Here is a 14,808-nt window from a genome sequence, read left to right as displayed (position 1 = left end):
TATATGGATCTCATGGGCCCCTACATTAAGTCTTCTCCTGGAGGATTTACCCATCTTTTAGTCATCATTGATGGGTTCAGTAAGGGGGTGGAATTGTTTCCTCTGCGAAGCACTTCCGCCGCGGTAATTGGTAAAATATTGGAAGAACAGGTATTTTGTAGATTTGGTATGCCAGAGACGATTGTGAGTGACAATGGTACCAATTTTACGTCTACAATTTTAAAATTTTTGTGTAATCAATGGAAGGTTACCCAAAAATTTACCAGTATTTATCACCCACAATCCAATCTGACAGAAAGAGCCAATCGAACAGTTAAAACTATGATTAGAGCTTATCTTGATGACCAGGCTCATAATAAATGGTCAAATCAGATTCCTTTTCTACAATTAGCCATTAACACGTCAACTCAAGAGTCTACAGGTTTTACTCCTGCCTCAATTCTTTTGAATAATGACCCAAAATTACCTTTCGATATTAATGTCGGCCTCACTGACTCTGAATTAAAAGTTTTAAAGAAGTCAATTCCAAAAACATTTCAAGAAATTATATTTGACAGGCATAATCAGTATCTTAAAATTCTTTCTCTTGTCACTCAGAACCTGACCCGACCCAAAGAGAAACAAAAGGAGTACTATGACCAACGCCATAGAGATGACCATTTCCAAGTTGGAGACCATGTAGTCATCCGAGACACCACTCTCTCTGAGAAGGACAAAGGGATAACGGCTGGTCTTTGCCCTCTCTTTCGTCCAGGAGTGGGAGTCATCTCTAAAAGTGTCGGCAAGCTGACGTATGAAGTCACATTTCCTGATGGCGTCGTTAAATCTCCACTCCATATCCAGTTTTTACGACGATACCATCCGCGCCAGCCTCAGACATCGCCACAATTGACACAACCATCACAAATTACGTCGACCCCAACTCAACAATCCAATGTCGACGCATCATCTTCTTGTCAGATAAGGATACTCTTGATACAATTAATAATAATGATGATGCTGTATATGGTGATGATGTACCAATTAATAATGCTAATTTACCTAAAAATAGTCCTAGTAATCGTAGACATAGTATTCCTAAATTAAGTCCAATTAGAACCAATGAGTCACATCAACCTGATAATCAAGAAGTAATTTCTCGAGAAATGCCAATTCTTAGTCCAATTTCAAATTTTCAAAATGTAGTAAACCCTAGAAATAGTTCACAATCTCCTCCACCACCTCCAAGACGTAGTCGTAGGCTACTTAAAAGATCGACATAATAATATAGCCGGTGGTCACAAGTATCCTCGGTAATGAGTGTAATTCTTAGGATGTTTGATGGTGAATTTCTCTCATCTTCGAAAGAATGAAGTTCGGTGGCGTCTTGAGGGGTGATGAGCCCTTCAAGGTCAAAGCTAACGTAGTTCTAATGTGGTATTAACTAGTGGCCACGCAATAGGGTGCGTCTTGGCGACGTGACGAACTAGCCAAGGTCAAATCCAGAGAAATTGCACAAAAAATGAGTAGATTTCACATCGTGCAGTCCTCTGAGTCCCTCAACAATCTTCGTAAGTCGCAAAAATCTTGGTTGGTTGGATTTGTTGAACATGTTTACAGTGATTTTTCCATTTAATATAAGCTTTGAGTAAGAGTAACTTGATTAACATGGTGTGATGGTGACTCGTAGATTTCAAAAAATTGTTTCTCAATAATTGTTCGGGAAAAATTCTTCAAATTTACACAAGTAATAGATAATAAGTTAGTACCCTAGGAATAAAAATAAATTTGGAAAAGGCCCCATTAGATTCTTCGAAATTTTGAAAGTTCCCATTTTCCAATGTAGAACTTAGGAATTTTGTGGGAAAATTTTTCGGAAATATAAGTTATAAAAATTATATATGATAGATGTTTAGATGTATAATAAGATTTAACGACAAACATAAAAAAGGCTCCAATAGTTTTAGAGATAAAAATTCATAAAATTTTGATTTTGTATCCCTACATTACATATATATACATATGTATACATGGTACAGCTTTATACAAGGTTATAAAATGGTGGTTATCGATCTTGGGTTAAGCCAATAAGTATGAATTCTAGCTATAAGTAATCATAGGATAATATAGTAGCATTAAAATTTCGTATGGCAAGGTTCAATTGTAGGGAAATTTTGAAATTTCCATTTTTCCAATGTTAAAGTTCAGGAATTTTGGAACAAAAATTTTCATAGGAAATATCTAGTAAATTTATTTATGATAAGTCTATAGTAGTACATTAATATTTAGAAAGAAAAAATAATCGGTCAAGGTTAGTTCTCTAGATACAAATTCATGAAATTTTGATTTGTGTATTACTTCAATACATATATATGTAACACACAGTAGTCATCATGACGTCACACTGGTAGTATACATAGTACATGTTACAAATAGGATAAATAGTACTTTAGTGATATCAGATTCCAGGATATAAAATGCGGTGTCATAGTTTTTACACATAATATTAAGAAGTACAAAATTAAGTAGGTTATCAAAATAATTTTTATTAATATATCTAGCTATAAGATTAGTTAGTTTAACTTTGGCCCTGCGTCCAACTCTCTTTACGTTACTTCATGGTGGACAGGTTCCATTGTTACGTAACGTTCGGGGAGGGGAGTGCAACCTTTGGAACGCTGATGCAAATGTGACATCAGCATTTCAAAGGTGAAGGGATTCAAAATACATAGATGTAGTTTTCATATGTATCTCGCCTCTCATGTGTGTCCAAACCATATTGTGTGCAGGAGGAGATCACGAAGGGGAAGAGAGGATAGGAATGAGGAGCACAGAATGATGCCTACGTCATCATGATCATCATGATCATGAGGGCGTAGTTTGTGCATATGTAGCGTAAGTAAAGGTAGTGATCAAGTAGGCGTGGCTTATGTGATCACGTATATATAGAGTAAGCAGAGAGAGAAGAGAAGAAAAGTGTAGGTTTAGATTCAGGATCAGCAGGTTTAGTTTTAGTGATCATCAAGATCAAGTTCAAGGTTTAAGGCTTCGGAAACTTAATAATAAGTTCCTGTCTAGATAATTAGTTAAAATTTAAATAATAGGATTAGCTCTCCCACGTATTTATAATACGAGCATTTCTGTAAAGTCAATATTTTTCAGTCGGTATTGATGTAAATAAATTTAATCATAATTCTTATAAAAAAGTGAGTTTCTACTACAAGTTTATTGCACAACGACACAAAGAAAAGGGGCATCCGCGAAAGTGGATGTGAATCAGGACACGCAATCCCATAAAAGAATAGGGAGCGTTACACAGTAAATATATAAATATGTATGTCCATGTCACGGTAAGTATAGCGTATAAAACGGAAATTAAACCAGGTTGAACTCAACAAAGAGGATAGAAAGAGGAAGCGCATTCCAATTTCGTAGATGCGTGTTACCCAAATGTCAACAAATTGCTTCCACTTTATTTATCAAGCCATCAAACGTGTCAATCCACTCAAATTTTAGTTAGTTATTATTTCACCAAACTTCATAAAAATGCAAAGGAAAACATTCCTCCTACTTTCTAAGCATTTTGTATTTTTAAGCATTTGCGGAACTTTTCCCCAATCAGGTGACACAATCATGAAATTTTGGTACTTGAACAAAAATTTGACGGATATAAATAAAGCAAATCCAAGAAAATTAGAAATTTTAAAATATCCAGTTTTAAAGATATCCTCAATTACTCGAAATTCAAACACAAATTTTTTTTGGAAACTATATAAAAAAATATTTTTGCACTTTTAAATATCTACTACAACTTGTACATTTGCAAATTATCGTCACCCGTCTCTTTTCCAAACGGTGTAAGATAATTGTAATTTGTGCACAAATATGCACAGTTTACAGACATACTTATCAGTAAATGTTAAAATTAGTTCTTTTTTAGCCTTCTCATCCTGCCCATTCGATTGGTTTGCTCTCACCCCGACGAAATGCGTCCGTCTCCATGATGACCTCAAACCGTATCACGACGCGTCGCAGATATGTTCCAGTTACTCCGACGTGTCCCACTCGCCACAAATGATAACCATTAAAACCCCCGCGGAACAAACCTTGGTGACGGAGTGGTTATCAAAACAGACTTCCGTCTTGATAACGCCAGCCGATTCGGTCTGGTTGGGTGGGGCTCGGCGAAGTGGGAATAAATTCGGTTGGGTGGACGGATCCGATTTTTCTTTCTCCTCATGGGCCCCCTCTTTCCCCAGTAAGGACGCCGGCAACAATGGATGCGTCGAATTATTGGGGGCTTCACGAAATTGGCGAGATATTCCGTGCAAAAAGAGAAATTTTGTCCTTTGTCAGAGCAAACCGGGCATCCGGTTGAGTGAGTTGGAAAATGTGCTGGTTAAATTAAGTGATGAATTGAACATTATGAAGGAGAAGATGGTCAAAATTGTGGAAAATCCAGGTAATTAAGTAATTAATCGTTTTACAGGTACTTCTTATGAAAGGAATTTTTAAATTTTTAAACAATTTTTTTTTGCATTACATATTTATTCAATTCGCAATAATTTTGGACTTCTATTTTTTGGCTCGAATTGAACCTTGGGATAACTTAGTTCCATGCATTTTCTGCTGCTGGACAGTGTACGAATTTAAAAAAACTAAAATTCGCTGTGTTCACGCAAACTTCTCCTCTATTACAATTACTTAACAACCCTTTTCGCAAAAAGTTGCGAAATTTACTTGTGAAATAAATATGCACATAGGTACATAAGAATATAATATATTCTTATGTACCTACATATTATGTAGAAACATGTCCGTTTGGATTTTCAAATTTATCACCAAAATTCAGTGTTAACTCAGCAACAGTTTACGAAATGTCGCAAATTTCATGAACCTTAGTAAGTTTTGCAATACTCAAATTTTTGATGTAACACTTTCCTGATCAATTTTTGCAGTACCGATCGGATTCATCTACGTCCAGCTGCCCTACAACGCTCCGCCCCACGATCTTTGGCCACTTGTGAAATGGAACATCATCTCGGATTTGTATTCCGGTGTGTTCTTTCGAACTGAGGGAGGTTCCTCGGCCCCCTTTGGCGGCTCTGTTCAGCCCGGAAGTAGCAGTCGTCTGGAGAAAGTAGAATATCAAAATCAGTTGAACGACCAAATTGTAGGGATTTCCGTGCCAGCCAATGGCACCGGATCGGACGCCGTTTATATCGGGGGTTATCCTGCGACCGGTATAAAATACGATTTCTTCCGAGGGTTACGTTTCTATAATTCTGAAGCGGAAACAAGACCGGTCAATGTGGCGGTCAGAATTTGGGAGAGAGTTGCATAAAATAAAACTACCGGGGGATTATAATTCATAAATAAGTTGTCAAAAAAATTAAGGGAAAGTAAGTTCAGCAATTATTTAATAAATAAATAAATCAGCATTAAATTTCAAACCCCGGGGTTTTTGTAGAAAAACCCAACCCCTGGGGTTTTTCCGGGGTTTTTGGGGTTTTTGGGTTTTTGTGGGTTTTTGTGGATTTTTGTAGATTTTGGGGCAGTTTGAACCAGAATTCGTAAAATTATATATTAGAGATAAACTAATTTTCTCTTGTTATATACAACTCTGAATTTTATATACAATTTTAACATGCAATTTTAACCGTTATCATTGATTTGGACTGTTACATCGAAAATTTATGTTTGACATGTAAATCTGGATATATGCAATGATATTTGGAAATTCAAGTCGCAAATGAAAATTCTCAAACTTTCAAGATGAAGCAGAAAAGTTAATTAGCATTGATCTACGTTGTAGTTTAAGGGATTTTGTTTCAATCTACCTCAAAATCCTACAAAAACCCCGGAAAAACCCACAAAAACCCCGGAAAAACCCACAAAAACCCACAAAAACCCGCAAAAACCCCATTAAGCATTAGGGGTTTTCCGGAGATTTGATACCCCAAAAACCCACAAAAACCCCAAAAACCCCAACCCACAAAAACCCGGGGTAGCGAACCCTGAGCATACCCTGGCAACAACTGGGAAGAGAACGCTTTACAGTTGCTTTGAAGAAACACTCCTCTTTGCTGCACATTGTAGTGAAATTCCGAACTCCTGGGAAGGAGTAATTTGATAGGATCAAAGAATCATGCACCTTGGCGTCAAAATTCCATCCCGAGTACTAAGCTTTAATTCTCACTTAATTCTGCGACGCACTTTGAAGCAAGATACATACAATGTAGTAGTGACTAGATATTTACACCAGTTTTGAAAAGGCCGGACTCAATATGTGCTCCAGGCCGTCCCAATCCGAGGAACGCCACTGCGTTTTAGATAAAAAAAATAGAGACCGAAAAATCAATTACGGACCTAATCTAGTGCTATCCTAAGGGATTTTTCGATATAACCTCCCAGAAAAAAGTTTTGATGGTGGTGAATGGTTGCGTTTCGCAATTACAGTATGAAGGAGACTACCTACATAGCTGGGTATCTAAATTTATGAAAGATCGCCCCCACTTTACAATAAAGGGAAACAAGAATTGGGTCGATTGAGTGAGAAACCAGCGACTTTTCCTTATAACGAAAATTTCCAAGTGGTTGCTATATATCTGTATTGGTATGTATGTATGTATGTTGCGGGTGATCCACTTGGGAGCACTTCGGAAGTTTCATATACATTCATTTACATACAACCGATATTCTGCTGGTGATTCAGCAGATCCATTATTCATTTTGATACTGTACATTCTTTAGTTTAAAATCTGACAGCGAATGAAAACATGACGAAATTTATATTTACTGCTCACTAATCCGTCGGAATTAGCTTTTTAATCTAATAGATAGATGGACATAAATAGATGGACATAAATCAAATTGTGGCCAACTTGATCAATCACAAAACTGGAATTTCCATAATTTGGTGGTATTCCCCCTTTAATATGTCATGCATAAATTAGATCTTCATAATTGCAATTCGATAGCTGTACAAGAGGATCATCCCGTATTGCCGAATCAAATTGTGATCGAAAACCCGTAATGCGTAAATATTTAATTATGTATGTATGTGACTAGGTTCAGATAAACCGGTACATGGTGTTGGACGAGTTGTCGCAAAACTCAAAACGCTCTTACACGTGTCTAATAGAATCAAAAATTAAGGTACACGTGTTCGCGCGTTTCTTCTCAAGGTATTTAGAGACAGAGAAATATAATTGAGTTTTCATCAATCTACTGCTATGTTAGATTTCAATCTGCTCCTGTGTTGACGTTTGTATACCTGGAAAAATAAAACTCAATAATGCTCTTTGGCCTCAAAATTATTAGGGAGTCGTCCCAGACCCTTTATTATAGGTTTATTTCGACATTTGTTGCAACTGACGATTGTTTGACTACAAAATATGTAGAACATATCAAAAATTTGGGTAAATCAAACTGAAACTAATAGAGAAAATGAGCATTATGGTTACTTCGTGGGAACTTCCATCAAAATCGAACTTCCTACAAAGTACCCTTAATATTTGAGCTATGAGGTTCAACGAAACGGCATTCGAAGCAGAATATAGGATTTCTGTAGAGATATAAAGCTAGAAAGATACCATTACATAAGCTAGAACTATGTTAAAAAAACGAAAAAAAATGTCAAAATTGTCAGGTAATTGGCATCGTAAATTTCAACCTAGGCGGCCAAGTCTCTCAGGCACTGTGGGCAATACCAAATAAGGTTTGCATGCCAAGTTTGGAATCAATCACCGCACTGGTAGCGTCACAATGTTTTTTCCCAGTATTTGGGGTGAAATGAAAAATTTGGGGCACCTTGAGAAGAAACGCGCGAACACGTGTACCTTAATTTTTGATTCTATTAGACACGTGTAAGAGCGTTTTGAGTTTTGCGACAACTCGTCCAACACCATGTACCGGTTTATCTGAACCTAGTCATGTGCACCTAAATGTAGTGTAGCCAGTGAGGTGAGCTAAACTAACCTCAACTGAGGAGGGGAGCTTCACCACCTGCCCCTCTCAGATCTTGATGTGCTTTGGATATGTGGTAGTGTCCCATGAGTGTACTAAAACCCTGAAGTGGTTTGACTCCATGGCCACATTTGCGCCCGCCACACCCACTCAAAGAGATAAAAACACGAAAAAAGCCCTGTTTTCACTTGTTCAAACCCTCGCCAAAAATCCAATTTTGCTCGGATTTTGGTAAAATTAACATTTTTGTGATCCCACATACTTGTGTGATCCTATCCAGTAGATATCTCAACGTTTTCGAAATTTTGAATTTTTTCGACAGAGTGGGTGTGGCGGGCGCAAATGTGGCCATGGAGTCAAACCACTTCAGGGTTATAGTACACTCATGGGACCCTACCACATATGCAAAGCACATCAAGATCTGAGAGGGGCAGGTGGTGAAGCTCTCCTCCTGAGTTGAGTTATGAGGTGAGCTGAGCTTGCCTTAAATGAGTTGAGCTCATGAGCTAAATGACCTGAGGTGAGTTGAGGTGAGTTGAACTCACAAGCCAGCTCATTTAGCCAAGAAGCAGATTTCCCATGCAAGGGAACGAGAATAAATGCGCAATTCTGCTCAAATCCTTCACATTCACAGCCTGATCCATGATTTAATACTGTCAGCGCACAACCTCGACCATCACGTGCTCGTATCCTTCCCATACTATTAGCCTGGTAGGGATACGAACGCGGCAGTCAAATTTTGGTCGAGGTTGCATGCTGGCCATATTAACATGTCGCATCTTTGTTCCTGTCGAATCAATTACCAAAATTTTACATATAACAAGACCTCAACCCCTATAAGGATTTCTTATTGTCGAAATGCTTATAAATGTCAACCTTAAGGTTCCCATGGATGACGCGTTGGCGCATAATCTCATTCTACCCCTATCCAATGTCTTCAAATGCAATTTCTAAAATCGAATCAACTCCATGAGTCTTGAGATATATGCAACTTTTGATATTTTAATCTAAAGCTAATTTTTGGTACTACAAACAAGTCGATTTGAAAAAAATTTAAAAAAATTCATCTTCGAGGAAATTTATTGTGAAAAATTGGCAAACGAATTTTTTATTTTTTTTCATATCGACTTGTTTGTAGTACCAAAAATTAGCTTTAGATTAAAATATCAAAAGTTGCATATATCTCAAGACTCATGGAGTTGATTCGATTTTAGAAATTGCATTTGAAAATATTGGATAGGGGCAGGGTGACATTACGCGCCAACGCGTCATCCATGGGAACCTTAATGGTTAATATAAATGCGATTGTTAACCAGGCAAATAAATGTCATTAATATTTATATAATCCATAGTCATAGTGTAAATAATTGTGCACGTCGCAAATTTCTACTTCTTGTTGGTATTAAATTAATACTTTTAATGCAATATTACCGTTCGTAAGTGTTTTTTAAGTTTGGAAATAAGTCACACGGCGTCAGTTCACGTTCAGGTTGCACATAATCAGACAGTGACAATTTTTGTATGTTCAAGTATTAATTGTATAATGGTGTGTGATCTTTTGTACAAATAACACAATTATATTAAAATGAAAATCCAACTTCCAAGTTTATACAATTTGAAAATAGGTATATTTACGCATTTATCTGCGTGCCTTGAATGGCAATTTGTCATTGACAAATGAGCTCAACTCACCTCAGCTCATTTAAAGTGACGTGAGCTGAGTTTGCCTAAAAACTCATCTCGCCTCAGCTTGTGGCAACACTACCTAAATGCTAACTAATCTTTAGTAAGTATTCAATCATGTCGGGATTTAACGTTTCACTCTCATCAGATCAATGGAGTAGACGAAACGAACTGCAATAACTGATAACTAAATATCTAAATACATAATGTACGCAAAACTGGGATTTCCCTATTGACCAGGCAACGATTAACCGCTTATCTCCGCATTACCACATATACTTACTCTACTCCTATGCAAACTGATCTTTGCATACATCTCATCATGTTGATCCTTCTCATATAAAAGCGTTCCAAATTCCCCACTTCTTTACGCTGCTTCAGAAGCAGCAATCCAATCGTATTTCCCTCCACTCCTTAGCTCCACCATGAAGTTGCTTCTCGTCCTCGCTGCCACCTTGACAGTCGCCGCCGCCGGCACGGTCCACCCCGCCCTCAACCTCGCCATTCAACAAGGCGCAACTGAGGCGATTCTCGAACTACCCCAAATCATGGAACAAGTCGAAGCCAGCCGATCGCTCTCTTCCCTTTCCGGTGACGCCAAGGTGTCCGCCCTCGTCGTCATGCTGCAAGGACTCACCTCCGCTGCTCAGGCCCCCTTCGTCCAAGTCGCTTCCTCCCTCGGCCTCGAGACGCAGACCTACTGGGGATCCAACATCATCCTCGTCAAGGGTTTGACCCCCCAGACTCTTGCCTCCTTGGCCGCCACTCCCGGAGAATTCACCCTTCGCCAGCAAATCACCGTCCAAATGACCCCATCCGTCGTCGTCGAGTCTGCCCAGAACGCTACCCAGAACCCACAATGGGGCGTTGCCATGATCAGGGCGCCCGAAGCATGGGCGCGCACTCAAGGTGAAGGGACCGTCGTTTGCATCATCGACACCGGAGTTAATCTAGGACACGTTGTCCTCGCTGACGCGTACTGTGGTGCCTGGAGCGACCCGCACTACAACACGGCGGAACCAACTGACCAACAGGGACACGGCTCCCACTGCGCGGGAACCGTCCTTGGACGTGCCAACGGTGTCGGTGTCGCCCCTGCTGCCCAATGGGTCGCCTGCCGTGGGCTTAACCACCAAGGATCCGGAACTGAAGCTACCCTCATCTTCTGCGGCCAATGGGTCTTGACCGCTAATCCCAGACCAAACATCGTCTCCAACTCGTGGGGCGGTGGTGGCAACGATCCATGGTACAACACCGTCGTCTTTGCGTGGCGATCGGCTGGAATCATCCCAGTTTTCGCGGTCGGAGCCTCAGGGTCATCCTGCAGGACGACCACCTCTCCCGGAGATCAGCCCAACCTTATCTCCGTTGGTGCCACCACTGACACCGACGTCATGGCGACCTTCTCCGCCCGAGGACCCAACGCACGAGGAGAACTCAAACCAGAAGTCTCCGCACCAGGAAACAACTCATGTCGTGCGGAACTGGAGCCAACAATTACGTCACCATGTCCGGAACTTCAATGGTAGGTTGCACTGAATACTTTAGTTTATGAGAGATTGACTAATTTTTTAATAATTTCGTCATCACAGGCCACCCCCCACACCGCTGGAGCCATCGCTCTTCTCATGTCTGCCAACCCAAGCTGGGGATACGACGAGATCTTCACTGCCCTCACTACCACGCCAGCCCACCCCACCTTGTCCAATGCTGACAGGAATTGTGGACTTCCGGAAGGTGGAGATTTCCCAAATCATGCCTTCGGTAAGTTTGCTACAATTGAAGTGAAGATCGAATGATGACGTTGATATTGAAAATATTTTGTGAATTTCAGGTTACGGACGTATCGATGTTGCTGCTGCTCTTGGACTTTAAATTGAGTGATCAACACAACTTGTTTTAGTCAAACCAAATTATTTTTAAATTGGACTATCCCACGAAATACAAAAAAAAATATTTTCAAAAATAATCAACCAGACTAACTTGAACTATTTACTTACATATTCGTATCGCAAATTATGTACATAAGTGTTATTTTTAACATTATAAAATTCATTTAAATGATATAAATTTTCATGGGTCAAATGGTGATAAATATTCATATGCCAATCTTATGCAGAGTAATTGAAAGGACAGAGTCTAGATGTACATACATATGTCGAAACATCAAAAATGCCAAATTTTCATAGCAAATGATGCAACTCGAGCATGCTCAATTCTCACTCAATACACTCCGTTTCCCCGAGTTTATGTATCTCTTTTTCTAATGTGAGGTAAAAAAAACTATATTTACAGTTACACCTTAAAATATGAAAATTAATTTTTAAAATTAAAAAAAAATGATATTTTCATGCCATTTCTGAATTTGTAGAAACCCAAAAAACGATAATTTTTTTAAAATTAAAAGTTTCTGAAAAAGAATTTTTATATTTTCAGGGATGTAATTCTGAACACAAATTGGGTTTATTTTTTGAAATCGGGTTAAAATTCGAAAAGTTACAGCATTTTTAAAAATCCTGATTTTGGCTGAAATTTTTTTTGAAAATTCCGCCAAGGGCGAAAACATGCCCATTCAGGAAAACTAAAAAATACGGGTCCACTTATTTCTGATCCCGAAAAATTTAAAATTAGTCCGGTGGTTATCGGCGATAACCACCTCACACCTCCTCATTGTTAGTATGCATTCATGATGGCATTACGGTATTATGGTTCACGGATGAACCATATATTTGTATGGTTCATCCGTCCCCAAATATTGATTAATTATTTAATTAATTATAACTAGTTTGACATCGTGCTCGTTGTACTGATAAACCGATATATTTTAAACCTATAGTATACAATACAAGACAAACATTGCTTTTAAATTTGTTGGGTGACTCTTTGACCGACTTATTTACAACCTAGTTTTATTTTTGCATGCATGGAATAGACAGCCCAGGCGAAGTAAAATTATCTGCGTGGCGGAGGGAGCTTGTTTAGTATTTTTAAGTGCACTTCCTCACCTTAGAACTTTTTACTTTTTCAAGCTATATTTCATTTATAAAAACTTTTTACCAAAAACTTAAAATTACAACTCAAAACTTGGAAACAAGTTGAGATAAATACTGTATTTGGTTTTGCGTAATATAAGCTTTTCATGCATGAAAATCTCTCTCTTTTTTGTGTTTTAAGTCGCCCCACTATTTTGATTCGCGGTGGCGGTGAGTTGGCAAGAGAAAGAAAGGCAATGAACAATTAACCTTGGATTTGAGTGAAGGTTAACAGGAGGTAGAAAAGAGTCGTGATTTAGAGTCGGAACAGAGCAGACTTACTGCTGAGACAGTGGTCCTAATAGTGGACAATTGGTGTAATAATTAGAGAGTTAATTGTGACAATAAATTGGCGTTGCATTATTGAGATCGTCATTTGTTTGTTCACACATTATTTACACCGTTTCTCGGAGGAAAGCAGAAGTCTCATCCTTTCAATCGCGAAGAGACTACACCCACCCAAACCTGAATAGGCTCGCTGCTGGTAGTGGGAGTGGCTATTCAAAATTTGGTGTTTTATAGGAAATCATAAAAATTTTAATTGGTTGCTACCAGATGAAATTGACATCGTGCCTAGAGAAATTTTATAAAATCCGTAGAACAAAAAAGGTCTGCGTTATTCATAATAAAGTTTGCCTACCTGAGGAACGGCCAAGAAGTAGATTCCGAAATTGCAGAAGTGAATATGATAACTGCCCAGATTCCGACATCCCTCGAAAGAGTGGTGTCCTCAACGGGAAAGTGAAGACGGGACAGGTTTTTCCACGTGGAAAAGAGATTATAAAACCTGCTCCCGTTTATCCAGAATATCATACAGCTGAAAATTTAAATATTTTTTTTAAATCCTGCTGAATTTTTTGAATTTCATAAAACTTTTAGATACTTGAAAGTCCCAAGCGTATACAAAGCTGGGAGAAGGGCAGCCCAAGCTATCTCGAAAGCGTTGGTTTGCTTCTTGCTGAAACTTTGGATCAAGTTAAAGATCGCATATGTGCCGATTAATAGTGCGATTATCAACGTAATGCACGATGCGAGGCTGCATTTCCTTTATAATAAAAAAATTATTAAATTTGCCGAAAGGCATTAACTTTATTTGAAAATTAAAAAAGATAGTTCTGAGTTCTTAAATTTGTAAGGACGAAAAAATTAAACGCTCCGTTTTTTATGTATTTTTTTATACATATGTAGCCTTTTATCTCGTTGGCTAAAATTTCGCAATGTCCAGTTTTGACGACCCAATTACTTAGAATTTCTTCAAATTAATTCAAAATTTCGAATGCGTCCAAAATTTTAATTCAAAACATGCAAATGAAGTGACACACAGGACTTTTTGGACTTGTTTTACCAAATTACTATTTGCACAAATCTCGCACGATCGTTTAATAAATTTCTTCGTTCTTAACAAGTATCCTGAATAAAAATGCGTAAGAAATATGTCAAATTACTTAAAAGTAAGTTTTGAACCACGATGGAAAACCCCTTGAATTGGTAGGATCCCAATTATTCTGCCAAAAATTAGGTAGTATCGTAACTTTTCTTGAAGGGATGGCTTATCGTGACATGTCTGGTTATCAGTGACAGGATTGACTGTGACAATATCTAAGGCCTCAGATCTTCGATGCGCAAGGTCAGACCTAATATCAACCCGTGAAATCATTATGCAGAGTAAACCAGTCTGAAAAATTTATTTTTCGTTTAAAATATGTAGATATGTATGTAAATTTGTGAATGTGCAAAGGAAATATGTAAGTACTGATATTTCCAGACGTGGGTGGATTTTCACGGTGACAAGAATGTCTAATTGCGCATCGTATGTGCAATTAAATAAATTTACATATGCACACATGTACATACTCTTCGGGAACCAACTTTATTAAAATTGACAACCATTTTATACTGAATTTCCATATTCCGAACAAAAGAAATGTGTCGTGTTTCATATGTAAGGGGCAGAGTCCGGATAAATATGTTCTTAAAAACCCCGAAATATTTATGTAAAATGTTCAATCAAATCGCCAAAATATGTATATAAAACATATTTTTAATTCGCTCTAAATTGCTTCAAATTTAACTTATTTTACTGCAGAAACGAAAAAAAAGCTATTACATTTCCAAATGACCAACTAACAACGTTTCCACATGCTGT

The 14,808-nt window shown here is 38.2% G+C and overlaps 2 protein-coding genes across 2 annotated transcripts; both read left to right on the top strand.

The window, feature by feature from the left end:
- Nucleotides 1-10,055: 10,055 nt before the first annotated feature.
- Nucleotides 10,056-11,014, top strand: LOC118439098 (subtilisin-like serine protease Pen ch 13). Its single transcript, XM_035860127.1, has 2 exons — nt 10,056-10,876; nt 10,945-11,014. The coding sequence occupies exons 1-2, from the start codon at nt 10,056-10,058 to the stop codon at nt 11,012-11,014; spliced, it is 891 nt and encodes a 296-aa protein (XP_035716020.1).
- A 26-nt stretch (nt 11,015-11,040) lies between these two features.
- Nucleotides 11,041-11,547, top strand: LOC110841588 (subtilisin Carlsberg-like). The gene is made up of 3 exons (XM_022087275.2): nt 11,041-11,155; nt 11,223-11,394; nt 11,465-11,547. The coding sequence occupies exons 1-3, from the start codon at nt 11,102-11,104 to the stop codon at nt 11,503-11,505; spliced, it is 267 nt and encodes an 88-aa protein (XP_021942967.2). The 5' UTR covers nt 11,041-11,101; the 3' UTR covers nt 11,506-11,547.
- Nucleotides 11,548-14,808: the final 3,261 nt, after the last annotated feature.

The sequence above is a fragment of the Folsomia candida genome, unplaced genomic scaffold (genome assembly GCF_002217175.1).
Source record: "Folsomia candida strain VU population unplaced genomic scaffold, ASM221717v1 Fcan01_Sc001, whole genome shotgun sequence".
NCBI classification, from domain to species: Eukaryota; Metazoa; Arthropoda; class Collembola; order Entomobryomorpha; family Isotomidae; genus Folsomia; species Folsomia candida.
Note: the sequence above shows the minus strand (reverse complement) of the source record. Positions and strands in the feature narration are given on the sequence as shown.